The sequence below is a fragment of the Silene latifolia genome, chromosome 1, assembly GCF_048544455.1.
Source record: "Silene latifolia isolate original U9 population chromosome 1, ASM4854445v1, whole genome shotgun sequence".
In the NCBI taxonomy this organism is placed as follows: Eukaryota; Viridiplantae; Streptophyta; class Magnoliopsida; order Caryophyllales; family Caryophyllaceae; genus Silene; species Silene latifolia.
The window spans coordinates 83150168-83167272 of NC_133526.1; the positions used below are offsets into that span (position 1 = coordinate 83150168).

Sequence of the window (17105 nt, forward strand, 5' to 3'; positions counted from 1 at the left end):
CCGTATCTCATTTAATCACATTTCAATTTGATACGTAAATTTTACTTCCAAAATCGTCCGTCAATTTTCAAGTAATTTAATTAACTCGTAACATTATACGATTAATTAAATAATCAATTAAGAGGGTTGCCCTTTAGGTATGACCTAGGGGGTCAACTGATCACCACCGTCACACGACACAAGAATGTCAAACTCTAGTCAGCCAATCATTACCGATATATGTTGACCAGTTGACAGTAACAATATTACTTCCCAATTGTATTCATTTTAATGAGACTTAAACATGTGATCATCATGATCAACAGTCGTGATCGCATTATTGTCGGATGACACATATTCCAACACATTGTTCGATCTATAGGTCTAGATTGAGACCATATCCGGTTCTCGTGTTTGTTACTGTTCACCGTCACTACCCACGTTACTGTTCACCGTCACTATTCACGTCATTGTCCATCGTCATTTTTCATGTTACTGTTCATCGCCACTATTCTCTATCGTTTCTGGTCACGAGTTGTTGATTTTCTTCCGCTACCAACGAAAGTTCGAGTAATTTTCGTATCATAATGTATTTCTTATTTCTCCACTGAATCCTACCAGGACACTGGACTTCTTTGTGATTTGATCCTCATTGATTTTCATGGCTTTGAGAACGTCTAGCATGATCAGGTTCACTGAGCTACCTCCGTCTACTAGGATTCTTCTTGCATTGGTAGTTCCAATTTGTATGGAGATCACCAAGCCGTCGTGATGTAGGTCAAGGATGCCCACCAGGTCGCAACCACTAAAGGTGATAGGTTTTATATTGCCAGGCTTGCAGGGTGACTTTGTCTGATGAGTCCTGGCTATCTTTTTCGCTGCTGAAATGGTCAGGCCACAAATTTCCGATCCGCCATTTATGAATTTTACTTCATAGAGTGGAGGTGGCGGAGAAATATTGCGCTCTTGTTTGTCCTCCTGGTTGGTCTTGCAAGGATCTTCATTCCTGCCTCTTGGTCTAATCATATCTTTAAGGTATCCTGCCTTTAGTAGGTAGGCCACTTCTTTCCTGGGTGTAAAGCAGTTCTCCGTTGTATATCCTACATTCATGTGGAACTCACACCATTTGGTTTGGTCTTTCCTTGGATTAGGGTTGTCCATTTTTCTAAGCCATCTGACCACTGGTTCCATGTTGTCAAGTCACTGGATCAGGCCTACAATATCACCACAGAAGTTATGTTCAGAGATAGGTGGATGAACTTTTTCTTTACCTTGATGTTCTTTTGTCAGGTTGACTTCTGAATGGTTAGGCCTGGTATATGGGGATGTCCTGTAATTGTTTCCTCTGTTGTGATTGGCACTCTTCTTGTTCGTCTTTTCATATTCTTTTGCATTGCTGGATGCTTCAATATTATAGTTTTTGTCTTCCTCTATCCTAATATAAGCGAGTGTCTTAGCCTAAACATCCTCGAAGGTATGGCGGGGATACTTGGTGAGTTTGCCATAGAGATCACTATTGGGTAGTAACCCCTGCCTGAATGCCTCCACTAATGTTCCAACGTCACACCTGGAAATAGACAGTTTATCCTTATTGAATCTGTTGAGCAAAGCCCTGAGGGTCTCATCTGACTTCTTGGTAATCCTATACAGGTCACTGGAACCCTTCTCCAATTCCTTGCTGCTTGCAAACTGCTTTGTTAAAGGTATTGATCAGGTCAGCGTGGATCTGAGGTCCCATCATAAGTTCTCATAGATGGAATCACAAATTTCTTGGCAAGATACAGCTTAGCTATCTCGTCCACAAAAGGCGAGTCACCATAACTATCTAGGGCAGCGTCTTCTATGCTGGCAGGTACTCTAGGTATATTTTTCGAATTTTTCATTGAGTTTCTTGATTTCCTGAACTATAGCCATCATGACAGCTGCTCCTGCCTCATCAGGTTGTTCTTCGTTATTTTTGGGAATATCATTCACATCCACATTGATCACTTTCTTGGTGTTACTTGGGCTCCCAAAATTCGAGAAATCAAAGTGTTTGATGATTGATGAGAATGGGGTTCATAGCGGGATTTTAGAGCATGGTCTCTGACTTTTCTCCAACTTTTGTTTCAAGGCTGACTCGGATTCCTTCAGCTGTAAGATTTCAGCTTTGGACTAGGCCATTTTTTTTCTTTCAGGCTCTCCATTTCTGCTATTTGTTATAAAGCAGCAGTCAACTGTTCTTCAACGGTGGGTTGTGCCATTTTTTGCTAGTTTTTGGATTTTTTGTGAGAAAGGAAAAAATATTTTAATGAGCTAGATATCCCACGATGGGCACCAATTGTTTTGGGTGGATTCTGCGCAATGCTGAATCAGGTCAGGGTAGAAAGATTGTAGAGTTAACTAGCTCAATTTTATATCTATAATGACTACAGGGCAGGATAGAGTATACGTAATGTAAAGCAAATAAAGTAAATAAATAAGACAATAGAATTTATACGTGGAAATCCCTTAAATGGGAAAAAAACCACGGGCACCAAGCCAGAAGAGGATTTCACTATGATTTGAGAGGATAATTATATATAATATGAGCACAATGTAATGTATTTTCTCTAAATGGTATAGTAATCTTGCTCGTAGTGTGTAAGAATGTGTTGAAATATCCCACAAATGATCTTGGCTGTCTCCTTGTATAATCATCTTCAAAGGACTACATAATCTCCTTCATAATGAGGTAATATTCTCTCTTAATGACGCTGTTTAATGCTCCTTAATTGCTCTTAATTACTAGGGGATTAATGTTTGATATTTATGATATAATCTTCACCATAATTCCTCTCTTAATTGCTGAATTTATATGATAATTATCATATATAATCCTTGTTGACTTGGTCAAATATTATCTTTATATTTGTCTGTTGCTCTCTCCTACCTGGTGCCAATTCTGAGCTATCCTTACGGTTCTGTCATCGAAATATCAGGCCCAACACAACCTGAAGTCCAATTCTTAGCCTTTATGATTTCTGCTTAGGGGATATCTGAAATTGAAGCCGTAAAGACTTGGCTAACTCCCAAGAATATCACAGAAGTCAAAAGTTTTCATGGATTAACCTCTTTCTACAGAAGACTCATTCAGGGTTTCAGTTCAATCATGGCACTAGTCACTGACTGCGTGAAGAAAGGAGAATTTAAATGGAGTGAAAAAGCTGAGAAATCCTTTGAAGAAATTATGGAACTGCTGTGCCATTCGCCTGTTCTCATCTTGCCAGATTTTAATGCAAGTGGAGTGGGAATTAGTGTTGTGCTGATGCAAGGCCATAAATCTGTGGCATTTTTCAGTGAAAAATTGAATGGAGCAACGCTAAATTATTCAATATGATAAAGAATTTTATGCTATTGCTAGGGCTCTTAATCATTGGAGTCATTACCTCAAGCCAAGGCCATTTATTCTACACTCAGATCATGAAGCTCTCAAATACATCTATGGTCAACATAAGTTGAATCCAAGGCATGTTAAGTGGGCAGAGTTTCTACAATCATTTTCTTTTTCCAGCAAATTTATTCAGGGAAAAGAAAATGTAGCTTTTGATGCTTTATCTAGAAGGTATATCATGATCATTTTCATTGAGCAAGGAGGATTGGTGTTTGAATATATGAAAGATTTATGTTCTAAAGATCCTGATTTTGGAGGAGAATGGAATTTAGTACAATCAGGCCAGATAAACAAGGGGAGCAAGTATCTGGTACAGAATGGATTCCTGTTCTTGGAAATAGACTATGCATTCCAAATAGAACTTATAGAGGGTTGCTTATCAAAGAAGCTCGCTCAAAAGGTCTTACTGGGCACTTTGGGGTGCAAAAGACTTATGAGATTTTATTGGACCAATTCTATTGGCCTAAGATGCTTGGTGATGTGCAAGATGTTATTAGAAGATGTGCACCATGCCAGCAATCCAAGTCCTATTTTCATACTGGACCTTATACACCATTGCCAGTCCTATACAAGCCTTGGAAAGATGTCAACATGGACTTTATCATGGCTCTTCCAAGGACACAGAGTGGCAAAGATTCAATCATGGTGGTGGTGGACAGGTTTAGTAAGATGGCACACTTCATTGCCTGCACCAAGACTGAGGATGCAGTGAGTGTTGCTGATCTTTACTTCAAGGAGATTGTGAACCTTCATGGGGTACCAAAGGCCATTTTTTCATATAGAGATGTTATGTTCATGAGTCATTTCTGGAGGACCCTATGGAAAATACTGAAAACAAAGCTAATATTCAGCACATGTCACCACCCACAGACTGATGGGGAAACTGGGGCAACCAACAAGACTCTTGGCAGGATCCTGAGACGCATTGTGGCCAAGTCCTTAAAGGATTAGGATCTCAAAATGGCTGCTGCAGAATTTGCAATCAATAGATCTCCTTAAAACAGCACAGGCCAAAGTCCATTTAAAGTCGTCTATGGTGAGAATGTTTTGATGCCAGCTGATCTAGCACCAGTAAAAAAAGGTTCAGTTGATTATGATACCAAGAAAAGAGTGGAACAGATGCAGCAAATCCATGCTCAGGTTAGGAAACAAATTGAGAAGGTAAATGTTGGGTACAAGGCAAGAAAGGGTCCTAAGAAAGCAAAGAGAATTTGAGCATGGTGACTTAGTTTGGCTACACCTAAGAAATGAGAGGTTCCCTGATAAAAGAAGTAACAAGCTGATGCCTAGGGCAGATGGTCCATTTAAGGTGACTGAGAAAATTGGACCAAATGCCTATAAGCTCAACCTACCTGGAGAGTATGGTGTTCATGGTACTTTCACCATAGGTGATCTACAACCATACTATGAGGAATCTGATGAGGAGGATGCTGAGGATTTGAGGCCAAATCCAATTTAAGAAGGGAAGGTTGGAGCAGGAGCTCAGTCAACTTACCCTAACCCTGGCCCTAACCATGACCCTAACCCTAACCCAGCCTTAACCAGGTCCCATGCTAGGGCAAGAAACCAGGCTAACCCAATCTCAGCTACTCAGTAGCACACATCCATCAGGACTAGGGCCAAGCCATCAGTTTAGGAATTCCAATCTAAATCAGTCCCATTCCCAAGCTCTAGCTGAGTCCAACAAGCTCTAGTGTAAAGCAGGCATGTCTACAAAAGGTCCTCATATAACATCCCGTATTTTATAATAATATTTTATTATAAAAGTATTTTATTAAATTAATTATTTCGAAGTATAAGGTTGTATTCTGAAAATATATATTTATCGTTTCCGTTCTCTATTTTATTATTTCTCGTTTTAATCTACCGTTGGACGGGTTTAAATGTTCGGGCCCGATTTAATTATTTTTATTTAATAACTACTTCTCTAATATAAGCTCTCCTTGCGTTTTAATATGGTCCAATCCAATTTGTGATCAGATCGTCCATTGTATGAGCTAATGGACACAAAGCCCATTAGTTAATTCTCTTATAAATAGATTTAACCTTGCAAGCAACTAGGTCAATCTATTCTTTTGCTTTGGTGCGTGAAACAACCGCACGGCTCCCTCCTCCTTTTCTCTCTTTTGTTCTTCTTTTCTCCTTTTGAGTCCATTGTTGAATATCTTTCCTTCTTCCAAACTCATACACAAATTATATTTTCACAATCCTTGCTCTTATCCTTACAACATATTCTTCTCCAAATAATTTTTATGGAGATTATTTGTATGGGCCTTTAGATCTACCTTTACGGTCTCTTATTTTAATGGGTGAAGAAGAAGAATAGTCTTTCATGGCGTTTTCAAGGGTTTCGGTCCGTGCTGTTATTTTGTGTCAATTTAGGGACGTTAACACGTGTTGGAGGCAAGGGTTTTGTTGATCGTGTTCTTCATGAAAGTTTTCATTATTGTGCATCATTAATTGCAAAAAGGTAACTAGGTGTTTTCTTTTAATTGTGTTTATGCCAATTGATGTAATTAATGTGATTTAATGATTGTTTTGTATGATTGGTACATGTTTTTTTTTGTGATGACGAGGGGTTGAGTCCCCTTGGGTCCATGCATTCCCGCACCACCACATGGACCACGTAAGCCACCCCTTTCGAGGGCTGCAGTGGCCAAGTGATCATCGCCCCAGCTGGTAGTCGAACTCGGGACCTTTCAACTCCTGTCATGATTAATTATATTTTCGCATGTTTGTACATGTTTTAATGCCTTAATTATATATCATATATTGTTTATGCGTTAAATATGGGTGTCATGAGCGCAATTAGGGTTTACGAATCAAACCCTAGTAGCGGCATGATAGGCGGCCAAGAGTGCTCTCCAAAGTTATAGCTAAAGCTAGTATAACCTTGATGATGATTCGAGTGTTATAGCTGAAGCTAATATAACTTTGGGTCGTTATTCTGGTTATGGCTGTTTGAGGTATAACCTTGGAAATATGAATCCAGGTTATAGCTGGAGCTACTATAACTTTGGACTACGAGTTAAGGTTATAACTGAGACTAATGTAACCCCGGGATTATAGCTCAAGGTTATGGTTGACGCTAGTATAACTTTGAGTTTCGTGTCAAGGTTATGGTTGAGGTTACTATAACTTTGAAGGTATTTATTGAAGTTATAGTCGAGGTCAGTATAACCTCACATCTAAAGTTCATGTTATGGTTAAGGTTGCTATAACATTGATCGTGGTACTTGTTTCATATGTTATATGATGTTCAGTTGTCATTATATAATGCTATGTTTCATATATTGTTCATTACTCTTGTTCATATGGCTGTAGGATAGTCAGTTATATTATCTTATGGTTTGATAGTGATGTTATTCACATGTATGTATGGTCAGTTATATTGTGCATTGTTTGTGGGCTGGTTGTATAGATGACGTGAGGTATCAGTTATATACCGAACGGAATGAACTAATGCAACCCTTCGGGGTCTAGTGTATGGTCTATGGTCGGGGGGTAATGGAGGCAATTGTTATACGCTCTATTCCCCGAGTGTCGTTCGGTGTACAGTTATTGCACCGAGAGTCTGGTCAGGTCTTAGATATATAGGCAGTGGTTATACGCTATACATAGTACCTTGGATGCAGTTGTTATACAGTCCACACCGATGGAGGCAGTTGTTATACGCTCTGTCAGTTCAGAGGCAGTTGTTATACGCTCTGACAGTTAGAGGCAGTTGTTATACGCTCTAACGGCGTTCATTTTATACACTATGCTTGTGACTAGAGGCAGTTGTTATAAGCTCTAGTAGGTTGTTGGTTTGGTCACATGTTACGTGGTCACAGTGGTTCTATGATGTGCATGATGTCATAATGTGGTTTGTGTTATCCATCATCACAAGTTATTTGATTTGGATTAAACATTTAGGATACTTATCTTTTTATGCCATTATTGTGTAGTGAGTTGTTCTCCAGTTTTCATGAGTATAGATGGTCTCACATGTTTACTAGTTTTGCATTTCAATTATTAATAATTGTTGGTTATATTCAATTGTTGTAAACATGATTGGGAGAGCAGCTAGTTACTCCCGACTGATTGTCGATCCCCATTCCCGGGTTGTTCAGAGTGTTGCTGACTGGTGGATGCTTGCTTGGGGAATGTGCGAAGCGAGCTTAATAATAAAATACGAGTTTGCTTTAAGTTTTAAGAACCCTTTGAATAATGTATTAGTTTGGTTTTGGTTTAGTAGCGAACAGGATTGGTCAGGTGTTTCCGCCACCTTGACCCTTTTATCAGTATCGTACTCTGATATTTACTTTATAGAATGTTTTTCCTTTGTTTTATAATCCGGGTTGTTACACCTCAAGCATTTTACTTATCATTTTAGCATCATTAGTCCAGGAATCAAGGACAAGAGACAACATTCAAGCACTTTTCAGTAAACCTGTGAACAAGACTGCAACAAGTACCTTGGTTTTGTTTGGACTCAAAATCTAGGTGATATGCGAGGAACTAATCATCCAAGGGTCAACAGACAAGAGCTCAATACAAGCCAATCCTTTTTATGCTCCTGCACAACCAAACAAGAAGCCTGAAAATTGATTTATGCTTTTTGCTTTATTGTCTTTTATCTCTATTTTCAGTTTGTAAGAATTGTGTCTATTATTTTGTAAGGTAGTCAAGGTTCAATCTGAGCCTTAGAATTATCAGTTGTGAAAGTTGTAACCTAATTCCTATCTAAGCCAAGCATTATCAATGAGAACAGGCAAACTAAGTTTAACCAAAATATCAGATTTCTGAAACCATTGTTTCTGAAACAACTCTCTTGGCTGTGTGCTGGAGAATTAACCTTTGATTAGTGCTGGGTTAGTGAAGCTTACTTGGACCTTTGTTGTGTGCTGGGTTATTTATTCACACCCCCTCCCTCATTGGCTTAGTGCTTTGAGAAGGGTTCTATCCTGTTCACAGTTCAGTTCAGCAGATTTTGGAAAGTTTGTCTGAGTGTCAGTCTTTCAGCAATTATTAAAAATACTTAGAGGTCCTTAAAAATCACCAAATTTGGTACAGTGTTAGTTTACCCTTTTAACTAAATTGTCACCAATTTGCAAGATTTTAGGAGGCCATTTACTATTTTTACCAAAATTAAACATTTAACTGCACCCGGGTAGATTAATCCTGCAATTGAATGTTTGTTCTGTGATTTTGGGTTAATTAGGCCCTTAATTATAGTCCAGAATTGCTCTATGTTGTAGGGATTCTGTCGCTTATAACTCCTTTATTAGCATTCCTACTTGTTGCTTTCTCCAACGAATATTGGGATAGCAATCTCTCTTAGGCAATGCCTGGTTTCTCCACTAAAGTCAACCAGCAGAATTGTCTTTTTGTTAGGTTTACTTCTGTAAATCCCATATGTTCGGGGGAATGCAACATGATCAGGTTGACCGAGCTTCCAGTGTCAACCAAAATTTTCTTTATCAGGCAATTAATAATGGATAAGGTGATGATTAGTGCGTCATGGTGCTGCTCTGAAGTGTCTTGTGCATTAGATTCATCACATGTCACCTTAGGCAAATCTTAGCGGCTAATTTTGCAAAAAGATTTTATCATGTTCATTTTGTTCTCTATGGAATACCGCTTGGCTGCGAAATACGTGAATCAGCACAGTTTTGAATTATTATAGTATACATAGGTGGAGTCCTGGAGGAGAGAGCAAAGCTTGTGTGATGGAGTTTAGTTTGCTAGACTTTGCTCATTTAGACAAGAGGTGGTTTAGGTATCCTTGGTTGTACATGTGTTTTTATCTTCTTTCGCAAGGCAACTCAATCCTCGTTATTTAATGTCATCATAAAAGGTGCCCCTCAATCTCTTATGTATAACGATCTATCTCCTGGTGTCTTTTTGGGTCATGTGACCTTCTTGATCTCGCCTAACTCCTACAAGGGTCCTGAGCAAACCAAGAAGATTAGGAGAAAAACCGTACTCATTTACCTTAGGCGGTAGGTTGAGATTATTATTCCTCTAGTTGGTTTCTCCATAAACTTTGTTGACGAAGGGATTGCTATAGGGTTTCGGACACTCGTTCCTTTTGTATGTAGAAGCCTGTTGGAATTCCGATCTATTTTATAGGTACTACTCTTCGCCTCTGTGCCTTCCTTCAACCGAATCGTGGCCATTGCCTTGACTTGCACGTCCTCAAATGTGATGTAAGGGTACTTATTCAGATCTTTGTAGAGATTCAAATCCTAGTAACGCCCCTGTTGGAACGTCTTTATAAGTGTTATATAGCATCTTGGGATTGACATCTTTTCCTTGTTAACCCTGTTTAATAAATCACAAGTAGATGTATCAAACCTGCACCACATGGTAGAGGTCGTTGGTCTGCTTTTTTAGTTTTCGGTTGCTAGCAAATTGCTGGTTGAACGCGTTGACCAGGTCTACAAAGTATGTGATGGATCTGTTCAACAGAATCACGAACCATTGTAGGGCTGCTCGGTATATTGCTCGCTGGGATTAGATTGAATAATGACACTGCTGATAGTGAAGTTGTAGTGACAATTGACCTAGATTGTTCCCCTTCCGTCTGCTGGATAAAGGTATCTGCACCAGGAGAAAATTAGCTCCAAGGAAGTCATTAGACAAGATATTACTTGGGCTGGACTGTAGGTCGCGGAGCATGGGTGTAACACCATAAGAGATTGATAGAAAATTTGTCCCACATCAAGAAAATATGGAGCTTGTCATATGTTTATAAAGGATTCCACCCACCACTTAGTAACAAGGGCTTGTGCTTTTGGGCTTAAGTGAGGACAAATAGTAGGCCCAAAGGTACACATTCCTTCTTACTAGGGCTGTGTTATGACGGTGGCGGATCGGGTTGTTATAAATGGAATCAGAGCAACCCTGCGACCGTGTGGTGAGCCTGTGGTTAGGAGTACTCGGGTCACTGATGCGTGAATTTTATATAGACTTTTTGTACCGTATTTGCACGCATTTCTATGAATATTTCGTAGTATTAAGCTACAAATGTCCCTCGAATTGTCTACTTCGGTTTCTCTTGTCCTATTTGCAGGAATGAACCAAAGAGGAGCATAATCAAGCTTAAAACCTATCCCTATGCATACATTTTGGAGATGAGTTGAGTTGAGTCGGAGCTTGGAAACTACTATTTGGTGATGAGCGTAGAAGTAAGGTAGCTAGGCGAGCAAAGGAAGAGCTTCATATAATTAGTGCCTACTTTGAAGAGCCATAAATCAAGTTCTACAAATGATAATCAGGTGATTCCAATTGGAGATAAAAGCTTGTCCTGTTATTTTCCAATGCCACTGAAAACGCTCTGTTTTTCGAAGTAACGAAGAAATGGCGGCCGTTTGAAATTCATTGCGCGAAGCAGGAATTACGCGCTGGAAACCACTCTATAGAGTACTATAGTGCTCGATCGAGTACTTTTTGTGTTCGATCGAGAGGTGCCTTTTTGGTGGTCCTCGATCGAGTAATTTTTGTGCTCGATCGAGAGGGTTTTGCTAGGACTTACTCAATCGAGGAGTTCTAATGTCCTCGATCGAATACTTTTCTATCTAACGCAAGATTTTAATATCTTGTTATCGTATATTAGGTTGAATAAATATCTCTCATATAAATAGGAGAGACTTAATTAGGTTTAAGGCTCTCTCTCTCTATCTCTCTCTCTCTCTCTCTTTCTCTCTCTCTCTCTCTCTCTCTCTCTCTCTCTCTCTCTCTCTCTCTCTCTCTCTCTCATCAAAACTGTTCGACGTTACTTCGCTTCATTCTCTTTTTTTTTTCCCGGATCTTTTACTAGTATAATCTCTCTTACTCCCTTTCTATTTAATTTAATTCTCTTTTGCACATCTTTATATAATGTTTAGTATTGCTTTATCTTTCATTATTGTTTTATTTACATTTATGCGTAGCTAAAGCCCTTATTGCTAGGATTAGGGGAGCCATGATAGTAAAACAATAATGTTATAAGTAGATTAAACGGTTTTGATTGTGAGAATTGATTCGTAGAAATTTAATTGTAATCGTTTAGTTGAGTGCACGCTTCTAAACTAGTTAACCCTGTTAAATTCAGACCTAGATCGAAAGATTGGAATGAATAGACCTGTTATGAACAATAGACTACACTAATGAGGGCGAAAGCTAAGTTAATATTATTTTAGGGAGGATAGCGGACCGAGAGGACCTTTCCTTTACCCTTCTCACATCAGACCGACTGACCTTACATTTAGCAGAATTGTGTGATATCATGGTGAACCGACATCCTGGCATCTTTCTCTCTTTTTGATCTCAATCCTTTTCACTCTTGCCATTTTAATTGTTATTACTTTAGTTTAGTAAACAACTCAAACCCCCATTCGTGTCACCGACAGACTTAGATTAGCAAGTAGACAGCAACATAGCCTCCCTGTGGATTCGACCCCGACTTCCCTAGCTGCATTAGTTAGAGACCTTTCGGGTTTATTTTTTATAATTTGCGACAGCCGTGTCAAATTTTGGTGCCGTTGCCGGGGAGGCAACGCTTTTTACTTGTTTCACTTAAGTTTGTCTTTAACCTCAAGGAATTTATTCCTTTAGGCAGCTCTCATCTTTTTCTTCTAGTTGTGTTTTGATAGGTCCTACAGGTCCTACCTACACAGGAGTCTTGGAGAAAGACCATCAAAAGGAAGGCTTGAGTACCTTTGAATATGAAGCAAGACAATGGTTATGGTGAATCTTCTATTTGGAAAGCCGAGCTGGATGCTTTAGAGGTTGAAATATACGAGACAAAACCCATAAAAGAGGGGAACGAGAAGTAGATGAGTCAGTGAATGCTCTTAGCATGGTAGAGGTAATATACTCTTTTGTCACTAATTCCGACATTAGGAGTGGTAGATCTCCTGACCGATCTGAGGTAATTAACGATAACTTCATGATTATTGGTATGGCGGATAGTAAACTACCTCATGTGACTTCTACTTTATGTTTTGATACTCCACCCTCTTCCGGTTGGACAAATAATTTAATAATGTTTCACCATACTTGTTTGTCGGCAATTTGTTAAGTTGAGACGATATTTCAGATTGCTTTTATATGCTCCTTTTGTATTATGGTGCTACTTATGCTTTTGTGTAGCACATGCGCAGATTTATGATCGATTGCTAAGAGCTTTGAGTTGCTTTGATTGTGACTAACTGAAGCAATTGAGATGAAGACAAAAAGAGGTCGTGCGGGACCTATCTGAAACAAGCGCTGACCAGGAGGCAACCCAGATTTTTAATACTCATTGTATTTGGATTTTTGAGACATTTTAGCCAGTAGCGTGTGCCTTAGACTTTAGTAGTTCGTCTTTACAAATGATTGATTGCGGAATTTTGTTTGCTTTGTGGTTTTTGTGGGTCGTTTCTTGTATATTTGCAGAGTACGTGCATGGAACCTCTCGATCGAGCACTTTCGAAGCCCCCATTGTACTCGATCGAGCACCCTCTGATGACGACCATTCGATCGAGCAGTTTTCTTTCCTCGATCGAACACTTTCGCGGTCCCATTCTACTCGATCGAGTGCTTTACTCCTTCGATCGAGTTCACTTGTCTTAACTCACATGCTGCGATGTTATGGGGCTATTAGAGACCTCCCTTGTTGCTGGCTGGTTTGGGGAGGTCCCTACTTCGCGTATTCCTGTAAGTTTTTCGAGCTTCATTCTTCTTTTCAGTTTGCATTTCCTTTCCCTCTTTTTGAGTACAATTAGGGCATTGTACAGTTTGGTTTAGGGAAGGTATATGCATCCATATCTGTGTTCGCATATTGTTTTTATTGCATTTCAGTTAGCACGTTTAATTTTTGCATGCATTGTTTATTTTAATTTCAATAGTTCAAAAAATCTCATAAAAATCAAAAAATTAGAAAATTTTGAAAAAATAAAAAAAAATCACGTTTATTTTTGCATATAAGTTGAGTCGGAATGGTAGATTTCAATGATGTAATTGCACTACAATTAGTCTTTTTGCTTAATCCTTGCGATAAACTAATATTCTTTTGGCATCGTCTTATTGCATGATCTACGAGTTTATGTTGAAATTTAGTTGAACAAATAGACTTGATCTGAAATTTTGGCAACCCACTCATAATTTCTAAGTTTTAGAGCCTTAAAACTGGTGTCATTTATAACCAGTTCATGTAGGATTGTGAGTAGTTTCTCCTTGCATAGCATGTATCATTAATTTGTACATATATGAAATTCAATTGCTTTTTGTCTACATACATTCGGGTTAGTGGTTGGTGTCACATGCAGGGAGGTGCTTGCATTCCCTTTTTCTTTCATTTTTACCCATTTAACTCCACATTTAGTCAAATTTGCCTTTTGACCCTTAACTACATCCAAATTTAGCCTGCCTTGTCAAGCTAGTTTAGTGTATGTTTTTGCGGTATATAATTTATCGTGCCGAGTTTGGTTTGTATTATATTGATTTGGAGTTGGTAATTTATGAAGAAGGAGGATGAAATGATGAAAAAAAATGAAATTAAAAAGAAAAAAAGAAAAAAAAAAACAGAAAAAAAAACCGTGAAAGAGAAAAGAAAAAGAAAGAGAAAAATTGAATATGATTGAATAAAGTCGGTTTCACTCCTATGCTTTTATCTTTATCTTATGAGGAGTATTTATTTGGTTAGTGAGTTGTATGCCAACCAAGGGCATAGTGCTTATTTTTGATGGTTTTGAAGAGGATGTTGTCGTTTGGTTTTGTTAGGTAGCTAGCTTGACTTATTACCTCACATATCCAAAAATGTTTAGCCTTTTCTTACCCATTGCCTCACTTTTCCATACTTTTGTAAGCTCTCGGCTGTGACGGGACCTTGATTGGTTGGAATGTATGTGCACGGTAGTTAGAATTATCTATCATATTAGCTGCGTGCATGTTTATGTCGGTCGCAGTAGGTGAGCGACTATTTTTCTTCTTCTCTTACAATTAATTGCTTACCCTTTGCTTCATGAGAGAAGAGTGACCCGTGAGAGTCCATCATTAAAGGTCTTGCAAGGTCGACGGTTCAGCTTTATTATAAACATCTCATAACTCGTTTGCATTTGACTATTTTGCTATAAGTATTAGTGCCTGCATTAAATCGGTTTCAGTGGATAATTTGTAGCTAGCTCTAAGTTTTATTTTCTGTTCCATTAGTTTTGCATATAGTTGGCTTGGGGACAAGCAAATGTTTGGTTTGGGGAGGTTTGATGCGTTTTATATAGACTTTTTGTAACGTATTTGCACGCATTTCTATGCATATTTTGTAGTATTAAGCTACAAATATCTCCCGAATTGTCTACTTTGGTTTCTCTTGTCCTATTTGCAGGAATGAACCAAAGAGGAGCATAATCAAGCTTAAAACCTGTCCCTATGCATACATTTTTGAGATGAGTTGATTCAGAGCTTGGAAACTACTATTTAGTGATGCGCGTAGAAGTAAGGTAGCTAGGCGAGCAAAGGAAGAGCTTCATATAACAAGTGTCTACTTTGAAGAGCCATAAATCAAGTTCTACAAATGATAATCAGGTGATTCCGATTGGAGATGAAAGCCTATGTTTAGATATTTTTTACCGAATTAGTTGATTCGGGTCAATGCGGTCTTACTCTTTGGATACTTTATTGTTTGTTTGTATGATGATATTTAAATAAGGAAATAAAGTACGAAATATAAATTAACACGTAAGATTTGGTGACGCGAAAAACCCAATGTGGGAATAACCGCGGGAGGGACGGTACCCTTCCAAATATTGCAATAGCTTTGAATAGGAGGATGATTACAACGGTATCGTAATGCTAATCTTGCTAACACGAGGTATCGTGTTGATGAGATCTTGAATGAATGTATGTGTGCGTATATGTGAATGTCCTTCTTTGATTGCTTCCTTGGCTATTTATAGGGTAAGAACCCTCGACGTATCCTACCTTGAGTATGGAAAGGGAATATAACTCCCATAATAACTCTTTCCATGTTTGACCGTCTTCCCTTAATTCTCCCTGATCTCCCTGACTTCTCCCTAACTTCTCCCTGAATCCTCTTTCCTAAATCCAGACGCTTCCTTCAATGGGCTTCGATCTCCTCTTGCGCATATGCCGGCCCATTCCTTCTTCCCAATGCTTACTCCTACCGCGGGCTCCCCTTCTCCTTATATGATCCATTTACTTATTAAGTGGGCTTTTCCCTTTTGAGTGATTTTTAGCCCAAACAGTTTGCCCTAAATTTCTTGTGAAGTACGCTTCGAGGTGTCGAGCAAGGAATTTACATAGTCAACTCCTAAAATCTTAAGCCATCATTTGCACCCTTTTTCATGCAAATCCATCATTTCAGCCGCCCACCTCCTCTTTTCTCGCACCCTACTCTCTCTCTCTCTCTCTCTCTCTCTCTCTCTCTCTCTCTCTCTCTCTCTCTCTCTCTCTCTCTCTCTCTCTCTCTCTCTCTCTCTCTCTCTCTCTCTCTCTCTCTCTCTCTCTCTCTCTTCCTTTATAACCTCAACCTTCACCCTCCACTTCCATTAATCCCAAATCATTTCTAATAAAAACTCCCTCTATCTTTCTCCAAATCCTTAACCCTTTTCTCTTTTTTCCTTGCCGGCTCCACTACTCCACTCTCCTTCGTTCTTCCCACCAGGTATTTCTCCCTTCTTTTCTTCTTAATTCCCATTTTCTCTTTCTTCACCATGGGCAACCCGACACTCATCATCGACTTCCACACCCACTGACCTTAATCCTGACCCGGTCTTTCCCTCCCGGGGACTCTTCACTCACCCTCATGACTGTGACTCTGTCTTGACTCCTGCTGACATCCTCATGATCAAGGGTTTGCTTGGTCTTGGTGACGGGGTGGATATTGCCATCCCTGAACCGGGTCAAAAAGCTGATGCCCTTCGTTCAGGATGGGTTTGTTTTTATCTATACCCGTTTAGATATGGTCTCCGCTTCCCTTTTCCCAAACTCGTCCAAGACATCATTTTCACAAACAACTTCGCCATGGCACAAATTTCCGCCACTGTCTGGAGGGTTCTTCTTTACTCCTTGGCCGCTTGTCAAAACACCGGTAATTCCATCTCCCTGGGCGATCTGGCCCATATGTACAATATCAGGTCCCTGGGTAGAGGCCAATTCTCACTTCGGGGCTCTGGAGAGGCTCCCTTCAGGCATGTGTCTAAATCTCGAGATGAGAAATGGTTTGAGGACTTCTTCTTTGTGAGGAAGGACTCTATCCAGCCGCTTGCCGACTACATCTTCGAGAAATGGGTCATAACTTCGAGTAAGTAGCCTCCCTGTCACCTGATTCGTTTTATCTTGCTGCTTACTAGCTTACTTCTTCGCCCTCGTGCAGGTCCCTGCTACCTGACTAGTATTGGTGCCCAGATCCCCGCCCCCGCAAAGAAGTTGTTCTGCATCTCTGAATCCGCGAGAAAGTTTCCTGACCTGCTTCCTGGTTTCTCACCTGCTTCCTCCTCCAACCCCCCCTCAATCAGCTCACAGCATGTCTTCTGGTAAGACCTTACAGTTGTTTCAGTTTGTATGCAATTCCACTGACAGCTTTAATTTTCCTGACGCCTGAGATGATGTCTGCTTGCAGGTTCAAAAGTTGATCCTCTGGAAGCTATCCTTCAGAGCGCAAAAAGAAAGAGATCCGCTGCCAGTCCTGACGTGGCAGCTGCCTCCAAGAGGAGTGCTCCTGCCGCCTCTTTCCAAACTCCTCCTACTC

General features: G+C 39.6%; 1 protein-coding gene across 1 annotated transcript; it reads right to left on the minus strand.

Moving 5' to 3' along the window:
• Nucleotides 1-561: 561 nt before the first annotated feature.
• LOC141649540 (uncharacterized) lies at nt 562-1140 on the minus strand. Its single transcript, XM_074458227.1, has one exon. It carries the CDS (start codon nt 1138-1140, stop codon nt 562-564), a length of 579 nt encoding a protein of 192 aa, XP_074314328.1.
• Between the last annotated feature and the right edge of the window lie 15965 nt (nt 1141-17105).